Below are 16876 nucleotides of genomic sequence, written 5' to 3'. Positions count from 1 at the left end.
TATCAAATGCTAATACATAAACAGGGACGTGAATGTTGAATCCATTTTACGTGTATCTATGTGTATGCATGATAAACAGTAGGAATTCACAGCTATAAAATTCACAGAGAAGATGATGACATGAGAGCTCTTTGAAGTCATCTTGTTTATGCTGTGTATGTGAAGAGTCTGTTGTTCTAGCAGCTAGCCAACTTTAGTATCAAAGAATATCCAGAACAGAAAGTGAGATTTAGAGTGAAGCTGAGAGTCAGGTTTTATTTATGCAATGCTGGTTGCTGCAGGATGTAAACTGTGATCAGAGCATGTGAGGAAGGACAAAATAAGTTTTTTATACATGATTCTCTTTTGGAGCTGTGTACTTTCAATGATCCTAGAAAATAGAGAGTAACTCAGTCCCTGGTACATCAGTTTCAAGTTTCCCACTTGAGGCTACTAGGTTAAGAAATTCTCTGTACAGTAAAGACCAATGTTTAAATCAATTCATTCTAATAGACCAACATCTGCAAGACCCTCAGTGGTTATTTCTATAAAGTATCAAATCAAATTGACTTATTCTCAGCAGAAGTGGAGATTCATATTTTGAGGAGTGCCCTCTCTTCTTAGTTTGTCAGGGAAATAAAAGGTTCAGCAATTTCCTTAGTCTTTAAGTACTGAGTTAGAGACCTCAATGGAAGCAATTTAAGCGGAAAAAATAATGACACTTCTTTTTTGAAATCGTTTCAAAGGTGATGTGTTTGTCTCTGGATAATTTAATTTTGCATGTTTATTACAGATCTGATTATCTTTAAACCTTAAGGGGTATATGAATAGTATGTTATAAATTAGGGCAATCAAACAAGGGAGCATCCAGTTTCATGTTTCCTTTAGCAACTGGTGTTTTTGAATTTTGAACATTCCCTGTCCCTATAAATATCCAATTATTTAAAACCAGAGATACAAGGAGAGGAAAATATTCCACCTCCTACTAAATAGTAGTCTTCATTTTAGATATAGCTAGACTTTAAGGTGAAAGTGGGTTCCAGACAAATGTTTTCACATTAGAAACTGTATTAAATTAATTGGAAAATAGATAAACATTGATAATAGTAATAAAACAAGAGAAGTGAAGAACAGTAAAAGGTAAATACTTTTTAAATGTTACTTAAATAGACATTCAATAAAACCACATCTTTCAAGACAACATAATTATTTGCATAATAGAAAACTCTAGAATTTGCAATTGAAAATGTTGATTAAAAAGCTTCAGTTGAACTTCAAATCACAATAAAAAGAAATTTCCATCTTAATAAAATAGGCAAACTTTCCTTTTAAACATTACAACTCATTTTTGTAAAAATGTGTTTGCCATTCTTGAAAAAGACCTGAAATTGGTCTTTCAAAAAAGAGAGCCTTTTCTATTTTAAATTGAATCCAATGTAGTAAAGACAATATTTCAAAGCATTCAGAAGAGAAGTGGAATACCCTAAAAATGATTTATGTTTTTTCAAATTCCCAGATTTTTAGATTGATTCTTTCACAAAAAAGGGGGGGTACTGAGCAATTTTGTTACATTTTAAAATTTCCTCCTGGTGTTCTGAAGGCTTGATAATTCAGTCTGTATTAAGGAATTTTTTCAAACCGCAATATCTTAGTACATGTTCTAGATTTATCTGAGTTCCTAAACTTAGTTACAGACCTTTAAACATCTTTTAGAACATCCCTCAGGCAACGTGAGAAGATACTCTTTAACTTTAGTCACCAACATTAATATTCTCATTACTTAAATTTGACTTTATATAGTCAAGTTCATTTCACACTCCCAGTTACTTACTACTGCAAGTCAGCACAGCACAGGAATTAATGCATTTTGTGCCTTTGACTCAAATTAAATAGCAAACACTGCTGTTTGTGGCCTTTTCAGCCAATGAATAAAAAATATTTCATTTCTAATTCTCACCAGAAGGATTTAAATTAAACAGTAACAGATGAATTGAGTGGGCATGGAATACTAAATAGGAACTGACAAATGAAATAATGCAGCTCTTCACTTTTACAATGAAAATGAGAATTGATTCTGCATCTAGAGATAGAAGTAAAAGGACAAGGGTTTTAAAAAAGCCTTCTTCACCAAAAGAGCAAAATAGCACTCAGTGGCATTGCATTGTTAACAAAATTTCTTTATCAGAAACTATAATTTAATATTTAAGTATCTAATTTACATGTGACAAGGTTCATATTCAAAAAATTAAATTGCAACTAGAAAACTATTAACCACTAAAAACAATACCAACACAACCCAAACATTTATAAGAAAGCAATAGCTAGAATTTGAATTGGAAAATAATGTTTCATCATATTTGGCTCATTAAACAAAGCATCCATTACAGCCTGCAAAAAAGAGCATTTCTTCTAATTCATCAAAAGTTTATCCTTTGAAGCTTGAATAACAGGTAAGGTTAGATTGATTGACTCTGTATGCACGTATGTCTATATATACTATGAGACATACGGTCGAGTATTCATTTAAGGATATTGTATCTACTGATAACAGGCTGAACTTTGGAAGGTGCTGAAGTCCATATTTCTACATGACCTTGACCCATTTAATAATGTCTTTTTATAAACAGAAATTACATAAAATAATCTGTTTTTTATTAACTAATATTTTCTTAAGCATAATAGTAAACAATGAAGGAATTGCACTTATTGTAAAGGTACAGTAAAGTGTTAGATTGCAGCTCAGCCATCAAAGATCAGGGATTGTAGTATTGATAAGTTGTGCATTATATGCAAAGATCATGGTGTTCATTGAAATTAAAATGAAGCAACTTGTTACAGAACAAATAGGGGGATAACAGAAGAAAACATGCACTACTGCTACTTTAATGCAAAACTAATTTCTCCCAGGAACCAACCCTTGACCTTCCTTACACACACACACACAAAAACCAGGTTCTGCACCCTTGGCAACACAGTAGACTCGGACTTCTGTATTCAAATTCTAGTTCATTGTCTCAGAGTGTGCTGTTCTAATGTCATCTCCTTAAGCTGCCTTTGAAATTCTGGATCATCTACAATATGACAGTCTCTTGGCTACGTTTCATTGAGCCTTGATGTCCCCTTCAGTTTTATATAAATAAGGTCTATTATTCATCTTCTTCCGGTTCCTGTGGTAACACGGGTATTTCTTCTTTTAAACAATCACTGAAGAATCTGAGGATTGTGCTGTAGAGATGATACTTGCTTTTCTCAGATATGTTATGGCCTTCATCTGGGTAGATCTACAAGAGGGAGGAAAAGTATTTGAAATTACTAACATTATCTCTGTCACACAAAATTCTACTCATGAATCCTTTCTCTAGCTAACTGTTCCTTGATAGTATTAACTGATTCTATTGAGCCATCTAGCATAGGAACCAGAATAAGTCCTTAATGGTAATTAGATGAGGTTGAACACTGATGGAAAATTTATTCCCACTCTTTACTATAATATTATTTACTCAAGGTTCCTTTTACCACTTATTATTATGAGTAATTAAAATTAAGAAAGACAAATTTTCCCTTAAAATGTAAAATTTACTATTTTAACATAATTATTAGTGATATGAAGAAAACTAGGAAAAATAAACTTTTGAAACAGTATATAAAATTTACTTGTAAAGCATAACCTCATATTTTCAGCATAACTATATAAAAGAACACAGTTTTTAGAATCCAAAACCTTTGGGAAAATAGTACTAGAGGAAGTGGAGTAGTTTTATTCTGTGTTCTATATCTTACGACTAAAATCATCAAGGCAGCAAACACATTTACTGAAAAGGTGGATTACCTGCATAGTATAATTCACTCCAGCTTTGATTAGGTGTTTGATTAATTCTGCTGAGTGCTGAAAATGAACTTTTGCTGCAAGAAATTAAATTATTATATTAGAAAAAAACAGATTACTTAGAACGAGAACTTATTTTTAATTTAAAAAGGAGATTACATATTTTACTTTACATGAATTGTGTAGCTAAAACACATGCATAACTTTAACTAGGAGCCTGGTAAATATGATGAAAATAATACTTTGAATGCCACATTATAAAGAAATAAATTTAAACAACAGCAACAACTAAGCAAGGTTTACTTATTGTGCAGGATGGCATTTACTTTTATTGACTATCATTTATCATTCCTAATGGTCTCCAAAGTTTATGTAATTATAACAATTTTAATATAGCAAGCTGACTTACTCTTCTCTGATCATGACTAAACTCAAATATTGGAATTATCTTTCATTTTATTTTTTAATATTTAGGGGAAACACCAGATAGGGTTTTTTTTTTTTTTTTTTGCTTTTTGGGTCACAGCCAGCGTTGCACAGGGGTTACTCCTGGCTCTGAACTCAGGAATTACTCCTGGTGGTGCTCAGGGGACCATATGGGATGCTGGGAATCGAACCCGGGTCCACCACATGCAAGACAAATGCCCTACCCGCTGTGCTATCGCCCCAGCTCTGATAGTTTTTATGGAGTAACTCCCAGCTCTGTCCTCAGGGGTGATTTCTGGTGGCGCTCCAGGAACGGGAGATGCTGGGAATTAATTCGGGCCTCCTGCATTCAAAGTGAGGCAGGCAGGTGGATAAGAAGGGCTCCCATGGCAATGGAGCTCCCAGAAAATAATAAAACCAATAGTCCCAAGGTTGTAAAAGCCCACCTTGTGAACATGGGAACGACAGCCTGATAAGAGCTTTATATGGGCAGACCTAGAAAAGACTGGACCCCCAAACTCAAAGAAAAGCTCCAGCAGGAACAAAGACAGGAAAGGAATTTTAAAGATAATCAATTGCTCCCAACTCTACGCCTTTGGCAATCCTCCTAACAAAGAAATCTTTCCTATGTTGGAAGCCACGTGAGGTCCAACTTGAGCAAAGGAAGCCAGTGCAAATGTTGCCGAAGCCCACGTGCTGCCTGAGCAAGTCTTGCCTGCATCTCCTCCTGAGATGTGTACTTTCATGCTTTGATATTAATGCAGGGGCACTTTGGAGAAGCCTGCCTTCTCTCTTGAGTACATTATTCTCTCTCCCTCTCTCCCCACCTCCTTCTCTATCTTTCTTTCTCCTTTCCTCCCATTCTTAATAAACCTCCAAATAATCTCTCTTTCTCTCCCTCTCTCCCTCTCTCTTTCCCTCCCTCCCTCCCTCCCTCCCTCCCTCCCTCCCTCCCTTCTTCCCTCTCTCTCCCTCTCTCCCTTCTCTCTCTCTCTCTCTCTCTCTCTCTCTCTCTCTCTCCCTCTCTTCACTGCTCATCTCCTACTGAAGTTCTTTTTGGGAAGAACGGCCTAGGACTGGCTTTCTTTTCCCTCCAAGAGCAATTCCTTGCTCCGCTGGAGTCCCCAGCTCCCTGAGAAAGTGGGTGTTGGGGATTAACTAACACAGAGCAGAACAATTAAGTAGTTTTCAAGTACATTGAGGGCTATTTAGTGTGGCTGGTGGGACTTGAGGTCCATGCCATGCAGGGGCTCACTGCAGACTTTACCAGTCCTACATTTCCCAGCTGGCGCCAGCACAGCAGAGGTGGATCTGGAGAAAGCAGCAGATCCCCTTCTCAAACCTCTCTCTCTCCTCTCTGCTTCACCTAAGTCACCCTTTTGTTCCCCATAGACATCAAAAGCATATATTCAGCCTCTGAGCTAGTGGCTTTGGCCTCCTCTCTTTTATTTTGAATTAAAAAAGAGTACCCCAAACTTGGAAAATAGAATAGTTATCTCCTTATCCCATGGCTAAATATTTATCGTGTGTGGTCTTGGTTTCTCCTGTCTCTAGCATCCTTCTGCCTGAACCTAATTTCCATATCCAAGGCAAGATCCTTAGACAGCAGCACTGACTCAAATCAGCTATGACGATTTGGACAAGAAACTCAGATCTCCGCATGGCACTTTGCTCAGAGGTTCCCTGGATTTTCATTCCTAAACAATGCACATCTTTAAACTTCTGCAACTATCTATTAATCTATTTTTAAATAATTATTTTTGTTTTGTTTGGGGCCCACCACGCTGTGCTCAGGGCTTCCTTTTGGCTCAGTGTTCAGGAGTCACTCCTGGTGCTGCTCTGGAGACCCCCTGTAGTGCCAGGGAGTGAACCCTGTCCCATACCTTACCCGCCCTGCTCTTGCCGCCCTAATCTAACATTTAAAACTAATTTTGGAAAGCGCTGACAGCTTCTCAATACTTTATTGCTGTACTGACTATTTCTGCTGTATGGCAAACAGAAAAAGGATTCACCCACCAGGTTTTGTTGCTGATTTTTGCTTTTTTTGGTTTTTGTTTTATTTTGTGGCATGTTTGGAGTCATATGCTGTGATACTCAGCATGGAAGTGAATGTATGACAACTCTCCCCCCCCCCATAACACTCACACGCACACACATATACCACTGAGGGAGGGCATGGCCCCATTGGGGATTCTCAGCTGACCAGCTTCTTGGGTCAGTGCAAGAAGCTGAGGCTGCTGCTCTGGCCCTGTATTCTCGGGGATACTAAGGTTTCTTGGTGCTTCAGAGGACTTTTATGGTCACAATAGAAAGGTTTGGGGATCTCTTGAACCCTGAGGTGCTTGGGGACCATGCATACATGCCACACATGTACACTGACTGCTGTACTATTTGCTGCTTGACCTAAAGATCTGAATGTTAAGGTCTGGTGACTCCATTCTGATAGGACATTGTGGGCTTAACTCTGCCATGCCTGAGGACATCCAGTGTTTGGGAATTGATCAGTTTTAGCAAAACCTGAAAAGGTAAATGTATAAGTGAATTTGTATGTGTTTTCTAGTTTAACCTGTTGATATTTGTCATTTGTCCCTTTCTAAAGTTAACCAAGTATGCTAGAGTTATATATATATTTATTATTGAAACTGATACTAATTTAGGTAACATTAGTGTCATTGGTTAAACACCTATAATCCAGCAGACCCATGCTTGGTGATATCTGTGCAGAGAAAACTTGCATGTGAGTGTGTTTGTGTATGCATGCAAATGAAAATACACAGTTGCATTCTCTGAAGTGATCACTATTGAACTTCCACTTGCTTTTTGTCAAGTGGATGAAGAAACATCTGAATGAGTGGATCAGATAGGATTTTTATTTTCCATAAATACTGTAAAGTATTGACAAAGGCATTTGGAGAGCAATAGTATACTTTAGAGTCATGATTAAATATAAAATATGTGTACCTGGAAGAAAATTTATTCCCACCTTTCAGAATAAATAATAATAATAATAATAATATATTAATAAATATATAAATAAGCTTTTAGAACATAAGTTAATAAATGTCTTAATGCCAAATTCAAATTCCTTTTTTATAAACCAGTAGTTGTATGATTTGGGCATGTTATATAAGTTTTTTTTTCCCAAACTACTACTACTATTAATAAATAATACCTTGTCCATAATATCTTTGTGACAAACAATATAATATATACAACTGGAGAGACAGAACAGTGGCTATGAATTGCTTGAATGTGGCTGACCCAGCAATATTTAGGTAAACACACAGGTCACCTGAACACCCTCAGGAGTGATCCCTGAACACATAGTCAGGATTAAGAGTTAGGAGTAAGACAAGTTACTCTCAGATATGGCCTGAAACCCACTTCCCCCATCTAAATGCAAAGTATATTTATATCTAGGAACACGCATATTGGAACTGAGAAACATAAATATTATATCTCAATAATATTATCTGGTCAATAATGATTTTCCAGAATTTGTTTTTATGGCTGACAATTCTAAAACTGGTGAGGAATTTGGTAAAATGTTACTTCTATAAGTTTGTTTTAAGTATTGTCTTTCGTTTTCTCTTACTATGAAGGAGTAGTGATAGGTTTTGGAGAAAAAATAATAATTAAGTGCTAATTTCATAAAGTTATGTCAAGGGTATATACTAACAACACACTTGACAGTGTTTCTGTGAACTTCAAGCACACTTTCTATCAAGTAGTCATTTTGTTTGTTGGGGGGTTGCACCTGATGATATCCAGTGGTTACTCCCGGTGATGTTCAAGCGAACATGTTAGGCAGAAGATGAACACAAGCTCCCCACATGTAAGCATGCACTGAGCTTATTAAACTATTTCTCTGGATTTCTCCATACAATAGTGTTTTAAAGCAAACAGCAGTGAAAATTGGGTGGGAAGAGAGTTACGTCTTTCTTTTGGGGGAAGAATTTAATATAAATTATTTGAAATTGACTTAAGAGCAATTTTTCTCTTCACCCCTTTCTTATTTAAATAAGTGTGTTAATGTTGATCTGAGCTTTAAGTTAGTCATTGCCTTACTTAAAGATCAAGCTCATATAATCTTTGCTACAAGAAATGTTTAGTGATATTCTTTGTAAATTTAGGTTTTTTTAAAAAGAGTAGGACATTGTGGAACAACAAAAACAAGTTCCAGATTTCAGAAATATTGATTCAAGACTCTTAAAACTCTTTTGCTCACTTGCCTGGTAGCCTTGGATAAATCAATTTTCTCCTTGAAATTGATTTCTCATCTATGAATGGAGCTATAAATACTCAACCCTCTGTTGTAAAGTATTACATAGAAAAATAAAAAAAATGAAGTCTTAGAGAAGTAAGTGCTTCAAGTGAATACAAAATGGTATTTATTATAAGTTATATCATTCACATCAACTCTAATGTTTAAAGTGATAAGAAAAAAAGTGGGAGTTGATATAAAAAGTATGTTTCTGGGTTTTTTGTTTTGATTTTATTCAGGCAAGCAACCACATCAGAATTCAACTCAGTACTGTTCCTTTTTGCTTCTATGCTTTTTTTAATAGATTTCCATTAGAGATGTTTGAATACTACTGCGAGTGGTAGTTGCTAACCATAAGCAGGTATTTAAATTCTGACTATATAAAATAAAATAGAAATAAAATCAGCTTCTCTGTTACAATAAGCACATGCCAAGAAGCATATGTGGCACAAATAGAGACCATTTCTCCTAATAAAAAAGTTTCATGACAGAGAATTCCATGGCTTCCTCTCTTCTTGATCCCAACTTCCCTTCCTCTGCTCTTAGTCCCACTTCTAATACTTCTCATACTCATCTTCCATGCCACTTTCCTATGATTTCTTTTTTAGAAAGTTTATGGGGCCCACATAAGGAATTATTTTGGTATATGCCTTCATTCCAAGAAAGAACCCCCAATCTGGGGCTTGAGATAACAAGTAAAGCATTTGCTTTGCATCCGGCTGAACTGAGTTTCATCCCCATAACTACACAGGTTCCAACAGCATGGCTGGGGGTGATCCTTGTGCACAAAGTCAGGGACAATCCTTGAGCACTGCTGAGCATGGCTCAAAAAATAAAAAACAAACAAAAAGCAAAACAAAACAACAAAATAGAAACAAACAAAAAGAACCCACCAATTAATAGTAGTAAATACAATACTTACCATCAGCAGTGCCATGAATTATTAATATATTTTCTTCTTTTAAGCCATGAATGTTATGTAACACACTCGATGCCTGTAGGAAAACACAAATATCTGAATATCAGATCTACATATATTTGCCTTTTCTCAATTTTTAGAACAGAGATACTTTTCCTTTCTTAATTAGTCAGAAATAACTACCTGGTAAGTGCTTTCTTCTTTAGATGGCATACCAAGGTATTTTTCAGAGAAGGCTGAGGCTGTGAAATGAAAGAGAGAAAGAGAGAGAGATTTTTAAAAATAAACTAAAACCATTTGACTAAAGCACTGCATTGTTTAATTTCTATGTTTCACATATAGTTGTCATGCTTCAGTAAAACTGATTGAATCAGGGAGGTGATAAACAGCTGAAAATATCAGAAAACATGATAAATGAGCTCAATTGTGGTCTGCTGCATTGTGATTTTCTTTTCTAAAATCAATATGCTATATTAGGTTAGTGTGAAGAAAATACTCACCATACAATTTCAAGTCTATGATAGGAGCGATAACAGATCCACATTTAAATAGCTTCTCATCTGATTTTAAGATCATTGAAGCAATATATCCACCATATCCCTGGTAAAATAAAAGGACTATATTAATTATTACTGAAATTTCTTTTAGATTTAGATGACAATTTAATATTATACATAAAAGAATATCTCAAAACATTCCAGACTCAAAAAAGTAAATTTGTACTCATATACTTGTATAAATAAATTTTAATAGTTTTAATATTCTATTAGTGTATTTTAATAATTATAGATAAAATACACTGTTATGCATTATCAGGTATTACATATTTATTTTAATTTCACACTACACTAGAAATATGTCCAAATAATTAAAAGTGAGAGAAATAGAGCACTTACACTTTCTTTTAAGCAATTTTATATCTATATTGTACATATACATACATCTACCTATACAACTATGTATATACCTATTTACTTACCCACTTACCTACTCACTTATCTATAGCATCACTAATACATATCCTACAGCTAAATATGAGAATAAAGTAGGATATATTAATCATGTTTATAGTTAGAGTAATTTAATTATCATTTGAATCTAAATTTTTTATTATCCTCTTGTAATATGTTAGTGGTGGGCTGAAGGGATAGCACTGTGGGTAAGCCGTTTGTCTTGCACGTGGCCGAGCCAGGTTCAATTCCTTCATCCCTCTCAGAGAGCCCAGCAGCTACCAAGAAAATCTCACCCGCACAGCAGAGCCTGGCAAGCTACCCGTGGCATATTCAATATGCCAAAAACAGTAACAAAAGTCTCACAACGGAGACGTTACTGGTGCCTGCTCAAGCAAATTGATGAACTACGGGATGATAGTGCTAATGTGGTAGAACTAATTCAATTGAAAATTCTTTAAAAATAGACCAAGTTGTCATATTTTTTATTGTGATGTGTAGTAAATATAGAAAATTTCCAGGGGAGGATTTAATAAACACCATAATGCTGTGCTATGCCAAGTCAGTGACCTGCTGAGTTACCCATTCATGTCAGAAATTAGTTTTTAGCTGCACTAAAGGTAATGTTCTTCATGTTATTTGACATCAGAACATACTGGGAATTGTTCAAAGTATTAATAGCCAGGATTTAACCCAAGAACTTCGAATGAAACTGGCTCATTATGGTGTGTACTTTTAAATATTTAGAAACGATTCTGTTGTGGTACAGTGGAGTAGAATTTAATGTTTTTACTAATTTTGGGGCATATGAAAGACACATATTTGCTTAAGCATATTTAGTACATTATTTTAAAACTTACACGCGGAATATCAGAACACATTTAGACAAGACAGTACTGTCTGGGATAACTATGTGAAGAATACCCCAAAATATGCCACATTGACATACTGACAATTTTGTGAGTGGACACTTAAGAAAACAGGAGATAGTGAGAGGCATTTTTGGATATTCCATTGTATGCCTAAAGACAAATCCTCCCCCAAAAAATCAATTGTTGTAAATCCCTCTCCAGGAGCTTTATCAATCAAAACAGATCAACTCTTTCACAGTGAGGCAACTCACTTAAATGAACCTTGTTACAAACTGTCAGGATTTCTATCTATTCCTCTGGGATGAACACTCATATCAGAAAATCTGTTTGGAGGTTCAGGAGTGACATAGCTATGAAACATCCTTGTGTAACCTATTTATTGTTCCCAAACACAAAACGGATGCAGGAAGCAGACACGCTACCCTCTAGGATATATAAGCCATAAACCTTGTAGGCAAACTCATTGGAGAGATCCGTCCCTACTCTTTTCCCTCCTGAGTTTATCAGTAGGTTTCCATTGTATACCTGGATATACACTGTTGATCATACTGCTAGCTTACAACAACTCTGGAAAACACGTATCAATAGAATACATGTAGCATCTAGGCTACAGCAAGAAGCTATCCCAGTCTGAACTCACAGGCCCAAGTCACATTCCCTGGCATAAATCATGATGTTGGCTTCCTAAGGGGTGTGTGTGTGTGTGTGTATGTGTGTGTGTGTGTGTGTGTGTGTGTGTGTGTGTGGTATGACAGCAGGGAGGGGAGTTGAGAAACATATCAACAAAGGAGTATATAAACCCAAACAAAGAAAAATAGAAAGAATTCTGGAGAAAAATTACTTGTTACCCCTTGTTTGGAAGTTTGCTAATTCTGGCTATAGGAAGGCTATGGCTCAGGAGGAAGCCCTGAGCACTTCTTGTGGACACAGGGGGGGCATAAGAGGTACCGGGGATCAAATCTGATCTTCCTGTGCAAAGCAAGCACCTACTCTATGTATTATTGTTATGGCCATGAAAATAAAGAATTTTTATAAAGCTATTTTTAATGGGCAACTTCTATTATAATTATAGTTACCTCTATGTCTGTTCTGTTTGTTAATATTTTAATAAACTTAAAATGCATTTACATGATCATACTTCAGTTTTTGGGCCTGATGTTTCTTAAAATAAACAGTTCAAAATTATCTTTATACCAAATAGATTTTGGGTTGGGGCGATAGCACAGCGGTTGGGCGTTTGCATTTCATGCGGCCGACCCAAATTCGATTCCTCTGGCCCTCTCGGAGAGCCCGGCAAGCTACCGAGAGTATCGAGCCTGCGTGGCAGAGCCTGGCAAGCTACCCGTGCGTATTGGATATGCCAAAAAACAGAAGTAATTTCTGAGCACGGAGTCAGGAGTCAACAGTGAGCATAGTAGGGTATAGCCCAAACCCCCATACCACCAGAAAAAATAATAGAGGGGGTGGGTTGAGTCTAACCCGAACGGAGCCCCCACAGATGAAGACCTCCGGAACGCAGCCACAGCCATGCTCAAGGCCTCTCTTCACATGTTTGGATGAGCGTCACGCATGAAGGAACCAGCAGAGGAACCCAGGTGTGTGGGACCCAGGGTTGGGATCTTCAAGCCTGCTCAGATCGGGACTGGGCCTCTTGCGCCCAGATCCCTCATTTTCCAGTAGCTAGGCAGTCACACCCAGAAAATGCCCTGGCCCCATGTAATCCCATCAACAGCCAACATCCAGAGACTATAAAACAATGCTTCTGGAAGCTTATAGACTAGTTCTCCCTCTCAGATAACCTGGCCAGCTACCAAGAGTTTCCTGCCCACATGGGAGAGCCTGGCAAGCTCCCCATGGTGTATTCACATGCCAAAACCAGTAACAATGATGGGTCTCATTCCCCTGACCCTGAGAGAGCCTCTAATGTGGCACCATTGGGAAGGACGAGTAAAGAGAGGCTACTAAAATCTCAGGGCTAGGACAAATGGAGACGTTACTGAGACCGCTTGAGAAAATTGACGATCAATGGGATGATAATGATGATGATGATGATGATGATGATGATGATGATGATGATGATGAAATAGATTAAAATTATGGGTTGGAGAGATAGTGGGAGAGGTAATTATCATGTATGCAGCCAATCAAGGTCCAATCCCCAGCATATGGTCCCTTGATCCCCACTAGCATAATCCTGGAGCACTTTAGGAGTAACCACTAAAGACAGCTGGGTTTGATAAACAAACTTAAATACAAATTCTGAGCCAAATGGACACTGGAGGGAGCCTTCATGTGATTCTAGAGTATACCTAGGATTGTACATGATTGCCACTGCCATAGGAATTGAATTTTTCTCTTCTTTTTAAGATGAAAATTTGGGATTAATGAAGCTAAATGCTCTTTAAGACTTAATGAGAGTGAAAGCTGTTGAATAAAATTTTCTCTATGGCATTTGATAACTTCACTCAAAATGCTACTTTAATTTGATTTATTTCAGAGAAATAGCTTCTATTTTTAAAATAAAATCAACCCTAGTAGGAATTAGAATAAATTGTCTTAATTGCTCAACTGCCTCTCCACGATTTCATGTTTACTCACTAAATGTAGAGGATCATAAAAAAGTTCCTGGTTAACATATTCTGGATAAGGTAGGAGTCATATACAATTTCTATTTGGATATGAAGATGGTGATTTTAATTTTTAAGTCAAATCATGCATCAAAAAGATTCCAAAATCTTCCTGATAATCATATTGACTCTAGTAAATTATAGAATGTTTTGATTTGATACAGTCCAAAAATAGTCAAAAGTCAGTACTCTTTTTTAAATTTGCTATCATTTTATTTTGTCACTAGATTTTTCCATTCATTACAATTCTATATTTTAAAAATCCATTTCAAAGTACTTTAGCATTATTTATAAAATACTAACAAATTTATCTTAATTAAAATATTTGATGTACCTAACTTATAGAAATGAAGATGGATACCGTTAAAAAATTATACATATAAAATTAAAAACCAAGTCCAATAGGTCAAAGGGTTCAGAGACACAGGAAATGGATTGCAAAACTATTTTCTGAAGAAATGACAATTTTATGTAAGCCATGTTTTAAGCTAACCATCAAGTGACTTTTCAAATGAGTTAATGAATAGTCAAAAAGATACACTGACAAAATTAACGATTTTTCTAGAGACTTTGACTAACATGATTCTTTTTAAACCACAATACTTATAGTGATAATAAACTAATTTTAAATAAAAAACTTAAACATGTTAAAACTTACACAACTTGGCTATGTTGTTTTATTGCATGTTAAAACTAGCTTTTAAATGTAATTAGGTAAATTTTAACACAAATCTTATATAGTCATAATTTTTCCCATTAAGTTTTACACATATGTATGTATATGCATGCAAGTTTATGTATATATACACATGTACATATATTTGTATATGAATTATATATAAATATAATTTATATAATATAATTAAACATAAGGTATTTGCAATGGTGTTGACATTTATGATAAGTTTACTTCACATCACTACCACCACCAAGATACCAAAGTGTTTGCTAATTTTTACAGAATTTGAGAACTTCAATGTAATGTATATGGTTCACATTGAGTATACATGTTTATTGAATAAATAATTTTATTCCTAATATTGCTGGCTTTGTAATCATAGTGCTGATGGGTAGGTTATTTCTATAAGTTTTCAGAGTTTGTCACCTATATTAAATTCATATTATTAGTTATTATTTTAGAGTTATGTTTGAAAAGTTTATAATTTTCTCACCTTTAATAATCAGTCATAATTAACATTAAAGTTTTGCAAAGCTTGCTTTTAAGAATAATTATTTAGGCAAAATGGTCCAAAATTTTAATTAAGTCATATCTGTAGTTATTGAATAACAGATGGACACTTAAAGCTAAATATGCTAATATTTGCTTCAATTATACCAGCAGACCAGTTAGAAAATAACACTGATAAAAATATGTCATTCACAATAAAAAATAAAATATACAAATAACAATATAACCTAGAAATAAAGATAACAAAAATTGACCTTTGTGAAAAAATCTAAAGTTTGATTGAGAAGAGAGGCATAGCACTAAGATTCCAAAAGTGAAGAATTTGCATTTTTATCCTCCTGGGATCCCTGCAATTTCTATGTAAAACTTAGGTAAGCAATATATTTGAACCTGAAACCCTAACAAATAAGGTATAGCAGGAGAGATGCTAGACAGATCTGATGCAGAGAGCAGCCCTATCCAAAAACAGAAACAAGAAACAAGAAGCAAAAAAAAGCAATAAAATGATTCCACCCATAAATTCCAACAAAGTAAATTTTTCTAAAGTACATAATTTTGCCCTAGGAAATAGAGGCTTATACTGAATAGCTGACAACCAAAGTTTGCAACCCTATAGTAGCGTTGCTGAAATGGAGGCATAACACTATAAGGAATGATGGGGTCAGAATCACCAACTTGTACCAGTTTGATGGCCTTGAACTCTTCCTGGTGGATGCCATATTGAATCTCTCTTCTGAATAACAAATCTTGAGGGGGAATTCCTAAACTATGTATATCATGGTCATGTCTGAGTTAACCAGGGCTAGGAGATATTCTTAAGCTTGCAGCAAAAATAAAAAACCAGCAAACTAAAAACAAACAAACAAAAAAACCACCCTGGCCCTTCCAATATAGATGTGACTGCTAGGAATCAATTAGCACTGCCACAGTCAAAAAGCACTTTGGGACCTCCAAAAGAGCAGCCAGTTAGTCAGAAGATTGCTGTGGGGTACTGTTTACTGCATTCCAGTTCATCCCGGAAAGGCATGCTGAAGCCCAAGTCTCCTCTCCAGCCACCTCCCGTAGTTTCCCCAGCTATATGCAGGCTTGTGCGACTTAAGTGATAACAGAGAATCATGGAGGTTGTTAGTTACTGGGGGCCTTTCTACCCCTGGTTTCTGCTCAAGCTCTCCTAATATTGGTAAACACGTTTCTGCAAGCACTCATGGCTTTTGGATGCCTTAGTCACTATCCTCTAGGTCTGTTGCAACTTAGCACACAAGTAATCCAAACACTTTGAAGATCAAGCTACTGCTCTCCACTGCACACCTCTTCTGGAATTTAACTCGTAGGTAGGTGCTCTTGTACACTAATAAATTTGCATCCCGGATTGACCTTTAAGTGTTTTCTTGATACTTCTGAATTTCACATTTAGACAAGTAAGCAATGAGTAGGTGTATAATATTTGAGATAAAAAAAGAAAATTCCATTATTCTTAGAAATAATATAAACCATTAGTAATTGTTTCTTGGGAATAATGTCATTGGGATTTAATCATGTTACATGTATAATGCACTAGCTTAGAACTATTGTTGTTCTTACTTCTGAAAGATATACCAAAACAAATTTTACATTTAAAATATGACAGTTTCTAGAGTTAATGCTTGAGCTTTCTTTTTGGAGACTCACAGTAAATTTGTTTCTGACAAAGCCAATTTTAGTTCTGTAATATATATTACGTATAGATCATGGGAACAGGATAAAGTTAAGACCAGAAGGAGAAAAAAATGAATAGGCAATAACTGACTGATGAATATAAAGAATAAGTTCATCAAAGGAGGCAAT

The 16876-nt window shown here is 35.7% G+C and overlaps 1 protein-coding gene across 2 annotated transcripts in view; it reads right to left on the bottom strand.

Moving 5' to 3' along the window:
• Positions 1 to 235: 235 nt before the first annotated feature.
• DPP10 (dipeptidyl peptidase like 10) overlaps positions 236 to 16876 on the bottom strand; it is a 667274-nt gene continuing 650633 nt past the window's right edge. For both annotated transcript variants that reach the window (XM_004608165.2, XM_055119680.1), the window contains exons 22-26: positions 9915 to 10014; positions 9598 to 9656; positions 9418 to 9490; positions 3809 to 3882; positions 236 to 3260 (exon numbers count right to left, since the gene is read on the bottom strand). In XM_004608165.2, the coding sequence (XP_004608222.1) occupies positions 3126 to 3260; positions 3809 to 3882; positions 9418 to 9490; positions 9598 to 9656; positions 9915 to 10014 (441 nt within the window). In that variant the 3' untranslated portion in view covers positions 236 to 3125. The remainder of the gene's footprint in view (positions 3261 to 3808; positions 3883 to 9417; positions 9491 to 9597; positions 9657 to 9914; positions 10015 to 16876) is intronic.

Source organism: Sorex araneus, chromosome X (assembly GCF_027595985.1).
Source record: "Sorex araneus isolate mSorAra2 chromosome X, mSorAra2.pri, whole genome shotgun sequence".
Classification (NCBI taxonomy): domain Eukaryota; kingdom Metazoa; phylum Chordata; class Mammalia; order Eulipotyphla; family Soricidae; genus Sorex; species Sorex araneus.
The sequence above is the reverse complement of the archived record's forward strand: the minus strand, read 5'-3'. Positions and strand labels throughout refer to the sequence as shown.